This window comes from Heptranchias perlo, chromosome 3 (genome assembly GCF_035084215.1).
Source record: "Heptranchias perlo isolate sHepPer1 chromosome 3, sHepPer1.hap1, whole genome shotgun sequence".
Taxonomy (NCBI): Eukaryota; Metazoa; Chordata; class Chondrichthyes; order Hexanchiformes; family Hexanchidae; genus Heptranchias; species Heptranchias perlo.
The window spans coordinates 70,494,403-70,511,509 of record NC_090327.1 but is presented as its reverse complement, the minus strand read 5'-3'; the positions used below and the strand labels follow the sequence as shown (position 1 = coordinate 70,511,509).

Here is a 17,107-nt window from a genome sequence, read left to right as displayed (position 1 = left end):
AAAAGACAGCAAATGACCCGTTATATTAAAAACAGATAACATTTGTTCACTGGTGGGGTTACGTGTAGCGTGACATGAACCCAAGATCCCGGTTGAGGCCGTCCTCATGGGTGCGGAACTTGGCTATCAATTTCTGCTCGACGATTTTGCGTTGTCGTGTGTCTCGAAGGCCGCCTTGGAGTATGCTTACCCGAAGGTCGGTGGCTGAATGTCCTTGACTGCTGAAGTGTTCCCCGACTGGGAGGGAACCCTCCTGTCTTGCGATTGTTGCGCGGTGTCCGTTCATCCGTTGTCGCAGCGTCTGCGTGGTCTCGCCAATGTACCATGCTCTGGGGCATCCTTTCCTGCAACATATGAGGTAGACAACGTTGGCCGAGTCACAGGAGTATGAACCATGCACCTGGTGGGTGGTGTCCTCGTATGATGGTGGTATCTGTGTCGATGATCTGGCATGTCTTGCAGAGGTTACCGTGGCAGGGTTGTGTGGTGTCGTGGACGCTGTTCTCCTGAAAGCTGGGTAATTTGCTGCGAATGATGGTCTGTTTGAGGTTGGGTGGCTGTTTGAAGGCGAGTAGTGGAGGTGTGGGGATGGCCATAGCGAGGTGTTCGTCATTGATGACATGTTGAAGGCTGCGGAGAACATGGCGTAGTTTCTCCGCCCCAGGGGAAGTACTGGACGACGAAGGGTACTCTGTTGGTTGCGTCCCGTGTTAGTCTTCTGAGGAGGTCTATGCGATTTTTCGCTGTGGCCTGTCGGAACTGTCGATCGATGAGTCGAGCGTCATATCCCGTTCTTACTAGGGCATCTTTCAGCGTCTGTAGGTGTCCATCGCGTTCCTCCTCGTCTGAGCAGACCCTGTCCATAGGGGATGGCCTCTTTGACGTGGATAGGGTGGAAGCTGGAAAAGTGGAGCATCGTGAGGTTGTCCGTGGGCTTGCGGTAGAGTGAGGTGCTGAGGTGCCCGTCTTTGATTTGTGTATCTGAAGCCCCAAGTGTCTACTCCTTTTTAAATATTCACGTGCACACATGTAAGTAAATCATGGACACCTTTGGGACTGGCATCAGCTGTTTTTTTTGCCTGTGTCCTTATTTTCAAAATGGTCATTGTATGTAAGAATTTTCAGTAGAATGGGAAGTTCTTTACCCAGCATCTACTGCAGCAGAGAAATCACTCTATACCTGGGATGGAGCATTGAAAGCTGTCTGTAGATTGTAATTTTGTGAGTGTCTGAGGTTTGAGTGCCTCTTGTATATTTTACCATGTACGTTATTTGGGTGTCTCTAAGTATTTGTTTTTTGCATGTGCGCACGCACGCACGCACACACACGGGCTTCGTTAATCTAATTCCTAGTGCAGTGAGCCTACTGCATAACTGTCAATAATTTGTAAATTGACAGTCTTGTTCAAGTCAGGAGGATGGCTGGTATGGGAAATGACAATGTTGCACCAGTGAAGCAGGAGATGCCCTTCTGAGGTGGTATAATGTTGAGGGACCTTTTGCTGTACATCTGGTCTGTGTTTTTCCTGACCAGAGAGTGACGCTGCCACTGCTTTAAAGTGTAAAAGTAGTTTGTCGGTTTTTGATACTGATGTCTGTAGCTGGATGAGCACTGGAAAATAATTCAGAGTGCAAAATCACAAGTTTGGAACATATAAATATTAGCCATGTGTTTTTGTTGCAAGTACTAGGCATTCTTTTTCTGAAATGAAAAGGAAATGTTTACAAGTTAGCATGAATTGAATGTGCAATCATTTTTTTTCATGAGTGGTAGATATATCATGTTTGATGTATTGCTCACTGTAATAAAAAATGCTCTAATGGTATAGAGCATCAATGTAGCTTATAAATTTAAGCCTTGAAGAATTGGGACATGGATTGATGGATCACCGCTGAAATAATAACAGCAGCATTTTAAAACCTCTACTATACTCAGTTCATCCTGAATATTTTGTTTATGCTTATGGTGCAACTAGGATTTTTTTTAGTTTGATCATGTTTGTGTACTTTAATTTTAAAGATAAACCCAGTAAGACTTTGCCTTATACAAAATGATCTCTGGCATATTGAAAGCCCCAGTGTATGCACATCATGTTCATTATTGCCTAAATAGAATTCATTTTGCATAATAAAACTAAGTGAGAAACACTTACTTCATTCTGGAAGCATGATCCCAGTAAGAAAATCATGTATTTATGTATTCTGGTATAACAAAGCAAACTTTCCCCTTTGCAGGTAGCTTGTTAAATATAAGGTGAGACCCGAGAGGATAGATAAACAGAAATTGTCAGGGTTGCTTAAATAATGTGCTCCAATGTTCACAAAATAGAAGAATTTTAGGGAGAAGGTAATTCCTGAATTGGTTAAAAGCAAGCTATGTGATATTTTAAATAAAAGGAAAGTATTAGAGAAGTTAGGCAAGCTAAATGAAATCAAAGTGCCATGGCATGATGGGATACATCCCAAGTCCTAAGGGAAATGGGGGAAGAGATGTATTTTGAGGTTCTGTTGAGGGTGGATGTGTGTCAGAGGACAGGAGAATGGCCAATGTAATACCTATTTTCAAAAAGGGAGACTAAACTGACCCAGGTCAAGCCAGTTAGATTAACATGGTAGGGAAAATTTTAGAATCTTTAAATATGAAATTACTAAATATTTAATCGGAGAAAATAATTCAGGGCAGTCAACACTAATTTTAGAAAGGAAGATTGTGGTTGACAAACCTGACACGTTCTTTGAGGAGGTGATGTAGATTGGGATGGGTGGGGGGGATGAAATGGGTGTATGTGGACTTTCAAAAAATCTCTGACAAGTTTACTACACAAGACTATTGGAGAAGATTGGATGGTATGGAATTAGGGAAGCTGGCAAATTGGATTTTTAAAAAAATGGTTAACATGGAGGATACAGCAGAAGTTAAAGGCAGTTTTTCAGTGGTTGGAATAGTAGTAGCGGTGTTTGTCATGGTTCTGTTCAGGGGTTGCTTCTGTTCAGTGTGTATATCAATGATTTTGATATAGGGCTGCAGGGAGTTGTGTCCAAATTTGCAGATGATAAAATAGAAACCATAATAAATAACTGAGGACCAAAGGGAGCTCCAAGTGGATATTGTTAATATGGTGGAATGGACAAAAAAGTGAGTCAAGTCAGTAAATGTGAGGTGGTTCATTTTTTTAAAAAAGTAATAATTACACTTTGGTACTTTTTTAAAAAAAAGTAATGATTAGACTTTGGGGGAGGTTGGGTGCTGTGGAAGAGCAGAGAGATTTTGGGGTTCATGCTTGCAAGGCATTAAAAGCAGGCCATCAGTGGATAAGGCTATATAAAACTAATAGAATACTGGGTTTTATGGCAAGAGATAAAGAATATAGAAGTCTGGATGTAATGGTGAATCTACACAAAACCTTAGTAAGAGTACAATTTTGGGCTCCATACTTTTCTGAAGGATGTTGAGGCAATAGAGAGGGTACAGCATAGATTCACTTGAATGCTGAAGAAATACAAGTATGAAGAAAGACTTGGAAAATTGGGGCTATTTTTGTTAAATCAGTGGAGATTGCAGGGTGATTTCTTAGAGGCGGTATGAAGGGATGAGAGTGTTTCTAGTGATTGAGGGGACATAGATGTAAGATTACTACGACAACTTGCATTTATCAATATAAAAGATTTAGGACAGAATAGGTGAAACATTTTTATACAGAGGATTATGAGGCTCTGCAATGCACTACCAGCATTAGTGATTGAAACAGGCCATTTAAAAGTAGGCTAGATAGGTGGCTGAAGGCTGGTTGTGATATCAAAACTGAAATTAAGTAATTTTTCATTCTTATAAATGTTAACATTTAAGAGTTTTATGAACTGGATCTTCCAGAAGACTGAATTGTTTGAGGAAATTAACTTTATTTGGGGCTAACAATTGTTACATTGTATGCAATTTTCTTTGCTACCTGTTTTTGGGATAGAAGAATTGTGCACCTCAAATATTGCTGCTGTCAAAAAAAAGAATGTTTTCTAATTGATTCAGATTTTATGAGCTTCCTCTTATTCTGAATCCCGGATTAGATTACACATTTAAAAAATCTGTGAATATTGTATACATACCCACCGAGAAAGTTGGAAAAATCTGCCCAATAACTTCAAAATGCTGGCACAGCCATTAAAAATCTGATGACAATTTGAGGCCTTGGTTATAACCTATGACATATGAAAACAAATAGTTACATGGACTTTGTAACTTAAATTGTGAGTACATCCAACATTCCTTTACTTGTATTGGAGGGAAAAAAACCACAATAATCTGAACATCTGATGTGAAAATGCAGATTTTCAGGGCACAAAATTGTTGGGGCATTTCTTAGGGAGGTAGCTTGTGTGTCTGAACATGCTCCCCAGGAAATTTCGAATTATTACATAAAATTAATCGGAATGTGTTATTTTAATGCATTTTTATGCTTCACAGTTGACTGGAAAACAAATGACTTGGGTTTTCAGGAGACATACGAATATATGACCATACTAAAGATGAAGTTCAGGAAAAGACCAGCGCCGGCCCATCGAGTCGCCCATACAACCATGATGCTCTAAGCATCATGATTTACAAAAAAGAAAAAAACCTGTGGTCAATTTAGGGAGAAAAATTTTCCGTATCTGTGCTTCCTCCTATAGACAGCATCCTAGTGAACCTGCGCTGTACCCTCTCTATTGACTGCATATCTTTTTTATGGTGTGGAACCCAAACCTGCACACAGTACTCCAACTGAAGTCTTACTAAGCTTTTATGTACATTCACTGAGGGTAATTTTAACTTTTATCACAGGATGAAAAACATGTGATGGCAAATTGGCAGCCCATTTTACACCCCACCTGATTTATTTTTTTCCCCCCATTGAAGTCAATGGCGGGGTGTAAAATGGGCTGCCGATTTGCTATTACCCACTCTTCACCCAGTGATAAAAGTTAAAATTACTACCACCATTACATCTTGACGTGTATATTCTTTACCTTTTGTGATTAAAGCTAAGATGCTATTAGCTTTTTTTCTGTGGCTGTATGCACTTGAGATGCTGCTGTCTTGTTATGGAAGGGCAGAAGGATATGGGGGCTCGGGTTCACATTATTCAGCAGAAGAATTTGGGTTTTAGGTTCGCAAGACATTACTTAGAGAATAATTTTGCTAATCCATTGTTTAGTATTACAGCTTTAAAAGCTGGCAAGTAATCCAGTCCAGATGGGATGCATTCTAGGTTACTGAGGGGAGTAAGGGTGGAAATTATAGAGGATCTGGCACAATCTTCCAATCGTCCATAGATATGGGGATGGTGCCGAAGGACTGGAAATGTTACACCCTGTTCAAAAGATGGGAGAGGGATAAATCCGACAATTATAAGCCAGTCAGCCTAATGCCGGTAGAGGGGAAACTTTTAGAGACAATAATCCGGGACAAAATTAATTGGCACTTGGAAAAGTATCAGTTAATAAATGAAAGTCATCATGGATTTGTTGAAGAAAAATCATGTTTGACTAACTCAATTGAGTTCTTTGAAGTAACGGTGAGGGTTGTGCAGTTGATGTGTGTCTGGGCTTTCAAAAGGCATTTGATAAAGTACCATAGAATAGACTTGTTAGCAAAATTAAAGCCCATTGGATTAAAGGGACAGTGACAGCGTGGCTACAAAATTAGCTAAGGGACAAGGCAGAGAGTAGTGGTGAAAAGTTGTTTTTCATACTGGAGGGAAGTATTCAGCGGTGTTCCCCAGTGGTCATTATTAGGACCACTACTCTTTTTGATATATTAATAAGCTGGACTTGGGTACAGAGAGTATAATTTCAAAGATTGCTGATGACACGAAACGTGGAAATGTAGTAAGCAACGTAGAGGATAGTAACAGACTTCGGGAGGATATAGACAGACTGGTGAAATGGGCAGACACATGGCAGATGAAATTTTAAGTGTGAAGTGATGCAATTTGGTAGGAAGAATGAGGAGGGGGCAATATAAACTAAATGGTACAATTTTAAAGGGGGTGTAGGAACAGAGACCTGGGAGTGCACATACACAAATCTTTGAAGATGGCAGGACAAGTTGAGAAGGCTGTTTTTTTTTTAAAAAAAGCATATGGGATCCTGGGCATTATTAATAGAGGCATAGAGAACAAAAGCAAGGAGGTTATAAACCTTTATAAAACACAGGTTACACCTCAGCTGGAGTATTGTATTCAATTCTGGGCACCACACTTTAGGAAGGATGTCAAGGCCTTAAGAACATAAGAAATAGGAGCAGGAGTAGGCCCCCGAGCCTGCTCTGCCATTCAATAAGATCATGGCTGATCTTGTGCCTTAACTCCACTGTCCTGTCCTATCCCCATACCCCTTGATTCCCTTAGTGTCCAAAAATCTATCGATCTCAATCTTGAATATACTCAACGACTGAGCATTCACAGCCCTTTTTGGGTTATAAAACATTGGTTAGGCCTCAGCTGGAGTATAGTGTTCAATTCTGGCCACAGCACTTAGGAAGGATGTCAAGGCCTTAGAGATGGTGCAGAAGAGATTTACTGGAATGGTACCAGGGTGAGTGACTTCAGTTATGTGGAGAGACTGGAGAAGCTGGGACTGTTCTCCTTAAAACAGAGGTTAAGGGGATATTTGATAGAGGTGTTCAAAATCATGAAGGGTTTTGATGGGTTAAATAAGGTGAAACTGTTTCGAGTGGTAATAGGGTCGGTAACCAGAGGTCACAGATTTAAGATGATCGGCAAAAAAGCCAGAGGTGACATGAGGAAACATTTTTCAACGCAGCAAGTTGTAATGATCTGGAATGCACTGCCTGAAAGGGTGATGGAAGCAGATTCAATAGTCATTTTCAAAAGGGAATTGAATAAATACTTGAAGGGGAAAACATTTTACAGGGCATGGGGAAAGAGCAGGGGAGTAGGACTAAATGGATAGCTCTTTGAAAGAGCAGGTATAGGCACGATGAGCTGAATGGCCTTCTCCTGTGCTGTACTTACTATGATAAGCGTTGTGCATCTTGGTAGCTGAGATGATCCATTGAATAGATGGAGCAGCAGAGATGCTAGGAGCATTAGGCTAGGGTTGAGATGTACCTCAGGAATAGTCTCCCTCGACCTTGGGATTCTTATCAGGCAGCAGGTCATCTTTGAATATATTTTGTTTCATCTATTTTTGTGTGTATATATCCAACAATAATCACTAGAAAACTGTTTGGATATGATTGCTGGTCCTTTAGACATTTACACAATGTATGGCCTGCAATTTGCACCTTATTTAGGGTGGAACAAGCTTTGTTTTTTTAGTTGTTGTACATTAAAGTATTTACTTAAATCTATGTCATTATCTTTAGTGGGTATATAATAGCTGGTATAAATGTGATGCTGGGTCTGGGGGAAAGAAACTGAAATGTGTTGGGACATCAAATAGTGGGTTTAAATAACTTTCCTTTCAAGTACTTGCACTTTAGTAGAATCCAGTTCAAACTGATGGGATAAAATGTGTCTGGTTGTAAGGGTCCAAAGTTATGAGTTTAGATTACCTCAGCTTATTTCGTGGCAAGAAAAACTGCCCATGACCTAGGGGTGTATGTGATGATTGTGTGCAAAATGTTCCATTTCTCATCTCACTCCAAAATATCTTTAAAAATGTTACGGTTACAAAGAATTGAGTTACAACAACCTATAAAAAGAATGTGCCAAGAAGAACTTGATACCAAACCTTTCTGGGTAAAGAATGCTGCATTTAAGTAATAACTATACGTATGAGGTAGTAAAAGGACTAGAAACTAAAGGCAGCGATCCGAGCGTTTTTAATTAAGGGACAGGAGCCTTTTTTTTAAAAACAGAGGGCATCTGCCGTTGGAGCTGCAAACCGTCTGTGACAACAATGGGGCCATTACCATTAGTTACCGTTGTTGAGTGTGTTTACGCTGATGTGCCAAAGTTAAAAATCAAATTCATTGTCATGGTTTTGATGCAAGGTGTCAGTCCAAGTTGTCGGTCTAAGTCAAGCCAATTAGCGTTTTATTTTTTGGTCAATCACTCTGTATTTGCTAGTATCCTTGCATAAATGTTACAAAACCCAGTAGTAACATGGTAGTCATTACATCCATTTGTTTCCACAGCACAGACAACTAACTAGAGTTTCTTCTTTTTTCAGACAAGCACAGCTCCAATAAAAATGGAAAGAAAAACGATGTGCCCTCTGGAAGCTCATTCTTCACATGGTTCATGATAATTGCTTTACTGGGTGTCTGGTCATCAGTGGCTATTGTTTGGTTTGACTTGGTGGATTACGAAGATGTTCTGGGTACGTTTGTTAATTTCAGTTTCCAAACTTCCGAAGAAAGCACGTTCCTTGATGGCAGGAGGTCTTATAATCTCGTTTAAAGGCTGTCTCTAGGAAAGTGATGTATAAGTGGAGTGCGTAATATTGTTTTGTGGCTTATTTGTTGAAAATTATTTTGTTAATGACTACAGTGCAAAATAAAAGATGTCATTCTTAAAATCTGGGCCACAGATCAACTACAGTTAAGAGAATAGTGGCCTATGGTTAGCTCCCTTGCTTATGCCTTTTTCCATTGCTATAGTAATGTATCTGAAATTAAGGATTCAGTCGAGTCATTAATTACATAGAATGTACAGCACAGAATCAGGCCATTTGGCCCAACCGGTCTGGGCCAGTGTTTATGCTCCACACTACCTCCTCCCGCCCTACTTCATCTCACTCTATCAGAGTGTCGCTCTATTCCTTTTTCCTGCGTATACATATCTAGCTTCCCCTTAAATGCACCTAATGTTATTCACTTCATAATATCCCAGTAGGTGTAGCACAGGAAGAGGCCATTTGGCCCATTGTGCCCGTGCTGGCTCTTTGAAAGAGCTATCCAATTAGTCCCATTCCCCTGCTCTTTCCCCATAGCCCTGTAAATTTTTCCCTTGAAGTATTTATCTAATTCCTTTTTGAAAGTTACTATTGAATCTGTTTCCATCACTAAAGATAATGACATAGATTTAAGGAAATACTTTAATGTACAACAACTAAAAAAACAAAGCTTGTTCCACCCTAAATAAGGTGCAAATTGCAGGCCATACATTGTAATGATCTGAAAGGCTGCATTAAAAAAAAGTTTCCTCAGTGTCGCCACTGGCTCTTTTGCCAGTCACCATAAATCTGTCCTCTGGTTACCGACCCTTCTGCCAGTGGAAACGGTTTCTCCTTATTTACTGTTCGTGATTTTGGACACCTATCAAATCTCCTCTTAATCTTTTTTTCTAAGGAGAACGGCCCCAGCTTCTCCAATCTCTCCACATAACTGAAGTCCCTCATCCCTGGTACCATCCTAGTAAATCTCTTCTGCACCATTCTAAGACCTTGATATCCTTCCTAAAGTGTGGTGCCCAGAATTGAACACAATACTCCAGCTGAGGCCTAACCAGAGTTTTATAAAGGTTTTAGCATAACTTCCTTGCTTTTTTTGTATTCTGTGCCTCTATTAATAAAGCTCAGGATCCCATATGCTTTTTTTTTAATAGCCTTCTCAACTTGTCCTGCCATCTTCAAAAATTTGTATATATGCATCCCCTTTAAAATTGTACCATTTAGTTCATATTGACTCCTCATTCTTCCTACTAAAATATATCATTTCACACTTCTGTGTTAAATTTCATCTGCCATATGTCCGCCCATTTCACTAGCCTGTTTATGTCCTCCTGAAGTCTGTTACTATCCTCCACGTTGTTTACTACATTTCCGAGTTTCGTGTCATCTGCAAACTTTGAAATTATGTGCTCTATACCCAAGTCCAGGTCATTAATATATATCAAAAAGAGCAGTGTTCCTAAAACTGATCCCTGGGCAACACCACTGTATACTTCCCTCAAGTCTGAAAAACAACCGTTCACCATTACTCTCTGCTTTCTGTCCCTTAACCAATTTTACATCCGCACTGCACTGTCCCTTTAATCCAATGGGTTTTAATTTTGCTAACAAGTTTACTATGTGGTTCTTTATCACATGCCTTTTGAAAGTCCGTATATACAATATCAACCGCACTATCCTCATCACCCCTCTCCGTAACTTCATCAAAGAAATCAATCAAGTTAGTCAAACACTCTTTTCCTTTAATAAATCTGTGCTGACTTCAACTACTTGTTGTGATACCAAGTTCCACATTCTAACCACTCTTAAGAGTAAGAAGTTTCTCCTGAATTCTTTATTGGAATTATTAGTGATATATCTTATATCTTTGAGTTTTGAACTCTACACAAGTGGAAACATCTTCTCTATCTCTACCCTATCAAAACCCTTCATAATTTTAAAGACTTCTATTAGGTCACCCCTCAGCCATCCCTTTCCTAGAGAAAAGAGCCATAGCCTGTTCAGTCTTTCCAGATAGTTATAACTTCTAAGTTCTGGTACCATCCTTGTAAATCTTTTTTGCACCTTCTCCAGTGCCTCTAAATCCTTTTTTGTAATGTGGAGACCAGAACTGTGCACAGTATTCCACAAGTGTGGTCCAACCAAGGTTCTGCACAAGTTTAACATAACTTCTCTGCTTTTCAACTCTTCTTCTAGAAATGAACCCCAGTGCTTTGTTTGCAATTTTATGGCCTTGTTAACCTGCAATGCTACTTTTAATGATTTGTGAATCTGTACCCCTAGATCTCTTGGCTCATCTACCCCATTTAGACTCTTATTTTCCGAGGAGCATGTGGCCTCCTATTCTTGCTACCAAAATATACCACTTCACACTTGGCTATATTGAAATTCATTTGCCAGTTACACGCCCATTCTGCAAGTTTATTAATGTCGTTTTGTATTCTGTCACAGTCTTCCTCAGTCTTAACTATACCCCTAATTTGGCGTCATTTTGAAATTGTACTTCTGATTCCCAAGTCTAAATCATTTATGTAAATAGTGAACAGCAGTGGTCCCAGCACCAATCCCTGTGAAACACGACATCTCACCTTCCCCCAGTCTGAGTAAATACTCTTAATTCCTACTGTTTTCCATTTTGTAGCCAGTTTGCTATCCATTTTGCTACTCGCCCCCTCACTCCACATTCTCTGACCGTAGTCATGAGTCCACTATGTGCTGCCTTATTGAAGGCCTTTTGAAAATCTAAGTGTATTGCATCTATTGCATTACTCCTATCTACTCTTTGTTACTACTTCAAAGAATTCAAAAAGGTTGGTCAAGCATGACCTTTTGAAATCCAAGCTGATTATTCTTTATTGTATTCACTTTCTAGATGTTTTTCTATTTCATCTTTGAGTAAAGATTCCATTATCTTTCCTATCTCTGACATTAAGCTAACTGGTCTATAGTTGCCTGGACTTGTTCTCGCTCTCTTGTAGTATAGGAATAACATTAGCTGCTTGCCAGTCCTCTGGCACTATTCCCTTTTCTAATAATTTTTAATGAATATATAATAGTGCCTCTGCTACCTCTTTCCTAGCCACTTTTAGTGTGCATGGATGCAATCCATCTGGACCAGGGGTTTTATCCTCTCTAAGTTTGATTTAGTTTATCATTGATCTCTCCCCTTTCTATCAATGTCTTGATATATTTTTTGATCTCTTCTAATGTCATGTCTACCCTGTTGGTCTTCCTGGTAAATACTGAGGCAAAGTAGTTATTCAATATTAAAATCAAACCTCTGAATCACTTGTACATCTGTTATTTCTGTAGCTAGTTGTAGTCCAATGCAGCATATTCTCTAGAAATAAACAAAAAAAAAATGATAGTTGCTGGATAGATCATTGTATAAGAACTGTAGAACCACAGTAACATATGGTGGTACATAGTAGTTACTTCTACTGAAGGGGTTGTTTCACAGTATTCATGTGAATTCTATTGGTGTAAGCTTCAAAAACTTTAAGGCCCAGCAGTCTGACTAGAATAACTTATGGCATGATGGTTTAACGTTTTTATTAGAGTTCAAAGAATAACCTTTATATCAAATGTGAATTAAATAAATATATTTGTCTGTGTAATATAATTTTAATCTTGGATAGTCAAAAGTTGCACTACAGTGGGTAAAAGCTAATTTAAAATCATATTGAAACTGTACTAATCCATTTTAGAACTTAGTATAAAAAAATCCATGTACAAGATATATACTAAATCTTTTGTTCCTTTTTTTGCTATTTGAGTTTTGATCCACAGTACATTAAAATTTTTATTTTTATTATGCATGCAGCAAAAGCAAAGGAATTTCGTTATAATTTGTCAGAGGTGTTACAAGGTAGGATTTTCACTGTTCTCATATGTTTCTTCTATCTTGAAATCTCTGCTATGAACCTATTGGATCTGTTTTTTTCTGTGTTGGAACCTGTTATATTTATCTCTCCGACTTTTTTTTCGTAGCAAGAATGTAAACCTTATGTTCAAGTTCTACAAGTGTCACTCTACATTTTGTCAGTTGGATCTTGCCAACTTAATACTGTGTACCTTGTATTAAGTACATAGTCTTTATTCTGGTATACTTCTCCGGTAAGCTTTAATAAGGAGTTGCTATAAAGCAGTCTCCTATAACCCTTTGACACAAGGATGCCTCCCATGAACTGACAATTTTTTTCTTTTTCTTTTGACAATTGGGTAAATCCCCACTCTAATTCTTGCATGGCAAGTTATTTCACTCTTCAAAAAATCAACACAATTGATTGTGTTTCAATAGGTTGCCAGAAATTTGTTCAAGATAAGAGATTAAAACGAAACAGAAAAAAGAGGCTTATGATGAATGTAAGGTTCATAATACAGTTGAGAACCAGGCTGAATACAGAAAGTACAGAGGAGATCTTAAAAAATGGAATGAATGACCGAGAGAGAGTATGAGAATAGATTAGCGGCTAACATAAAAGGGAACCCAAAAGTCTTTTGTAAACATATAAATAGTAAAAGGGTAGTGAAAGGAAGCATGGGACTGATTTAGGGACAAAAAAAAATCTTCTTGTGGAGGCAGAGGGCATGGCTGAGGTACTAAATGAATCCCTTCATCTGTCTTCCCTAGAGAAGAGGATGCTACCATTGTAGCAGTAAAGGAGGTAGTAGCGATATTGGATAGGACAAAAATAGATTAAAGAGGAGGTACTTAAGATTGGCAGTACTCAAAGTAGAAATGTCACCCAGTCCAGATGGGATGCATTCTAGGTTACTGAGGGAAGTAAAGGTAGAAATTGCATAGCTCTGGCCACAATCTTCCAATCCTCCTTAGATATGGGGATGGTACTGGAGGATTGCAAATGTTACACCCTGTTCAAAAAAGATGAGTGGCATAAACCCAGCAGTTACAGGCCCGTCAGCCTAACAGTAGTGGGAAACTTAGAGACAGTAATCCGGGACAAAATAAATTGGCACTTGGAAAAGTATGGGCTAATAAATGAAAGTCAACATGGATTTGTTAAAGGAAAATCATGATTGACTAACTCAATTTGAGTTCTTTGATGAAGTAACAGAGAGGATTGATGAGGATCGTGCGGTTGATGTGTGTCTGGGCTTTCAAAAGGCATTTGATAAAGTACCACATAATAGACTTGTTAGCAAAATTAAAGCCCATTGGATTAAAGGGACAGTGACAGTGTGGATACAAAATTGGCTAAGGGACAGAAAGCAGAGAGTAGCGGTGAACAGTTGTTTTTCAAACTGGAAGTGAGTATACAGTGGTGGTCCCCAGGGGTCAGTATTAGGACCACTGCTCTCTGATATATATTAATGACCTGGATTTGGGCATAGAGTATAATTTCAAAGTTTGCAGGTGATACGAAACGTGGAAATGTAGTAAACAATTTGGAGGATAGTAACAGACTGAGAGGATGTAGACAGACTGGTGAAATGGGCAGACACATGGTAAATGAAATTTAATGCAGAGAAGTGTGAAGTGATGCACTTTGGTAGGAAGAATGAGGCGAGGCAATATAAACTAAATATGACAATTTCAAAGGGGGTGCAAGAACAGAGACCTGGGGGTGCACATATACAAATCTTTGAAGATGGCAGGACAAGTTGAGAAGGCTTTTTTTTTTTAAAAAAAGCATATGGGATCCTCAGCTTTATTAATAGAGACATAGAGTACAAAAGCAAGGAAGTTATGCTAAACCTTGTTGTACCTGCATGTTAACTTTCTGTGAAGGACACCCAAATCCCTCTGACTACCAACATTTCTTAGTGTCTCACCTTTTTAAAAAAAAAAAAATTCTGCTTTTCTATTCTTCCTACTAAAGTTGGTAATTTCACACTTCCCCACGTTATACTCCATCTGCCACCTTCTCGCCCACTCACTTAACCTGTCTGTATCCCATTCTGACCTCCTCACAGCTTACTTTTCCACCTAGCTTTGTATCATTAGCAAACTTGGATCCATTACACTCGGTTCCCTCATCTATTTACAGTATATATCACTGATTTAGCTGAGGCCCAAGCACTGATCTTTGCAGCACCCCACTAGTTACAACCTGCCAACCCGAAAATGACCTGTTTATTCCTACTCTCTGTTTTCTGTCCGTTAACCAATCCGTGCTGATATATTACCCCCAATCCTATGAGCCCTAATCTTGTGTAACAACCTCTTGTGTGGCACCTTGTCGAATGCCTTTTGAAAATCCAAATATACTAAATCCACTGGTTTCCCCCTTATCTACCCTGCTAGTTACACCCTCAAAAAAACCTCTTATTTTGTCAAACACTATTTCCCTTTCATGAGCCCATGTTGACTCTGCCTAACCATATGGGATCCTTGGCTTCATAAATAGAGGCACGGAGTACAAAAGCAAGAAAGTTCTGTTGAACCTTTATACAACACTGGTTAGGCCTCAGCTGGAGTATTGTGTTCAATTCTGGGCACCACACTTCAGGAAGGCTGTCAAGGCCTTAGAGAGGGTGCAGAAGAGATTTACTAGAATGGTACCAGGGATGAGGAATTTCAGTTATGTGGAGAAACTGGTGAAGCTGTGGTTGTTCTCCGAACAGAGAAGGTTAAGAGATTTGATAGAGGTGTTCAAAATCATGAAGGGTTTTGATAGAGTAAGGAGAAACTGTTTTCAGTGACGGAAGGGTCAGTAACCTGGTGATCTGCAAAGGAGCCAGAGGTGACATAAGGAAACTTTTTTATGCTGCAAGTTGTAACAATCTGGAATGCATTACCTGAGAGGGTGGTGGAAAACAGATTCAATTGCAACTTTCAAAAGGGAATTGGATAAATACTTGAAGGGGAAAAAAAATTACAGGGCTATGGGGAAAGAGCAGGGGAATGGGACTAAATTTGATAGTTCTTTCAAAGAGCCAGTGCGGGCAGGATGGGCCAAATGGCCGCCTCCTGTGCTGTACCTATGAAGATGCTTACAGTGAAAATATCAAATTTCTTTTGAAGTAACTATTATTGTGGAATGCCACGATTTTTCTTCAAGCAGCATTTGAGTTTCTCAGCAAGAATTCACTAGGATTAATTCCAGTGATTTGAGGTAATCTTCATGAACTGGATTCTTTGTAGGCAACTGTTGGCCGCTATTTCTACTGAAGTTGAGATCCAGCCCCTTTCTATGCAAACTAAATAATTTGGCTATACACATTCTGCATAGTTGGAATCAGGAAGTCTAGCCCAGCTTCCAAGTATAATGAGTCTAGACAGACAATTTTAACTCCTTCGGTCCGGTGAAACCAGGTGCAACGGGAGTTAAAACCATGTGGTACTTTCTGCCGCTAAGTTAATGCCCGTGACTGCGTTAACACCGGGTGATTGACGTGTCCGCCCAACTTGGGCAGATGCCCCATAAATATATACCAGTCGCTAAGGCAATTTGGAAGGCTGACTGAACAGAGCAGGAGTGCTTTTCCGGGCCCCACAAAGAAATTTGAGACTCTGCAGCCCCAGGCATCATGACTTCCCACCTGTGAAACCCTCCCAAACACCCTCGCGAGACATACCTGAGTGCCAATGGACTTTTTGTGGGGTGGTAGCCAGTCAGCTGGCTCTTTACGCCCATTTTGGCTGATAAAATCTTAAGAGGCCTGGTCATTAAAATTGTCTAGGCCTCCCATGGCAATTCCCAGGCAGGAAGTCTTGTGCCGCTCCCCTGCTTTTAGTTAAAATCCCTGTTCACCAGGACTTTAGTTCTAATGGTGACCACTGTCCCAGTTGGAAGAGATACTCATTGACTGTTGCTACCTGTTTTGATGCTGACACTTCAAGAGAATTGCTTTCTAAAATGCTTAAGCAGTGCTATGATTCCTCCACACTCCATGGTATTTGAAAGTAAATAAAATGGTGTTGAAGGAATACCAGCTATATTTCAAGCTTGGATTCCCAAAATTTGCAGAAATTGTCCTTCAATTGTCTTGGAGGTCATACACTTGCAGATATTCTGGCAGCCAAAATGAGTGATACTAAATTGGAGGCTTTGGTCAACAAGGAAAATAACAAAGTAATTCTGTCCTACCTTAGATCTAAGGATGTAAATGTGAAACTAGTTTCTTAGAAAAGAGGAAAGACTGGCTAGTCATGTAGGCCTTAGGATCACCTGCTCTTTCCTGGTAATGTGTTCATTCTGCGAATATTTAAAGTCCATGCATGAAAATCTGATTTGCTTTCCTTCAATACCTTCTATGGTTTTAACATGCTACTTAAATGGCTTTTTTATGACCTCCATTTTCTTCCATGAAACGGCACTTCTGGTGGTTCTGGTTTTGTCTGGAAGAGTTAATAAATTCAAGGCACTAGCAGTTAACCAGCCATACCTGATGTGGTTTAATGGCCAAGACATTCTCCACTTCAATTTTTCAGAATTTGTTTTGCAGCAGGATGACTCAGTGCAAAGTTTCCTCCACCACTGAACAAATTATAGTTAGAACATCGATTTAACTATGCAAAAAGCTTTGTTTTATTGTAGACAGATCAGTGCCCATCAGTAAAACTAAATAATCATTTATGGACGCCTGGCTCTACGTTTTCAAAACAAAATGACTTTCTGTATTATATTGTGATCACCAGACAGGTAGCAAATTACTTGTTATGTACAAAACAGCCTCCTGGGTCTATATCAATATCTTGGGCAAACCTTAAGGTTCTATTGAACAGCATCTGCAAGGTTGCTGTTTT

At 39.5% G+C, this 17,107-nt stretch overlaps 1 protein-coding gene across 10 annotated transcripts in view; it reads left to right on the top strand.

The window, feature by feature from the left end:
- The window catches only part of unm_hu7910 (un-named hu7910), a 247,657-nt gene that overhangs the window by 25,907 nt on the left and 204,643 nt on the right, over positions 1–17,107 (top strand). For 8 of the 10 annotated variants that reach the window (XM_067980167.1, XM_067980162.1, XM_067980161.1 and 5 more), the window contains exons 2-3: positions 8,173–8,322; positions 12,218–12,262. In XM_067980167.1, the coding sequence (XP_067836268.1) occupies positions 8,173–8,322; positions 12,218–12,262 (195 nt within the window). The remainder of the gene's footprint in view (positions 1–8,172; positions 8,323–12,217; positions 12,263–17,107) is intronic. The other 2 variants (XM_067980168.1, XM_067980165.1) reach the window with 1 other exon arrangement.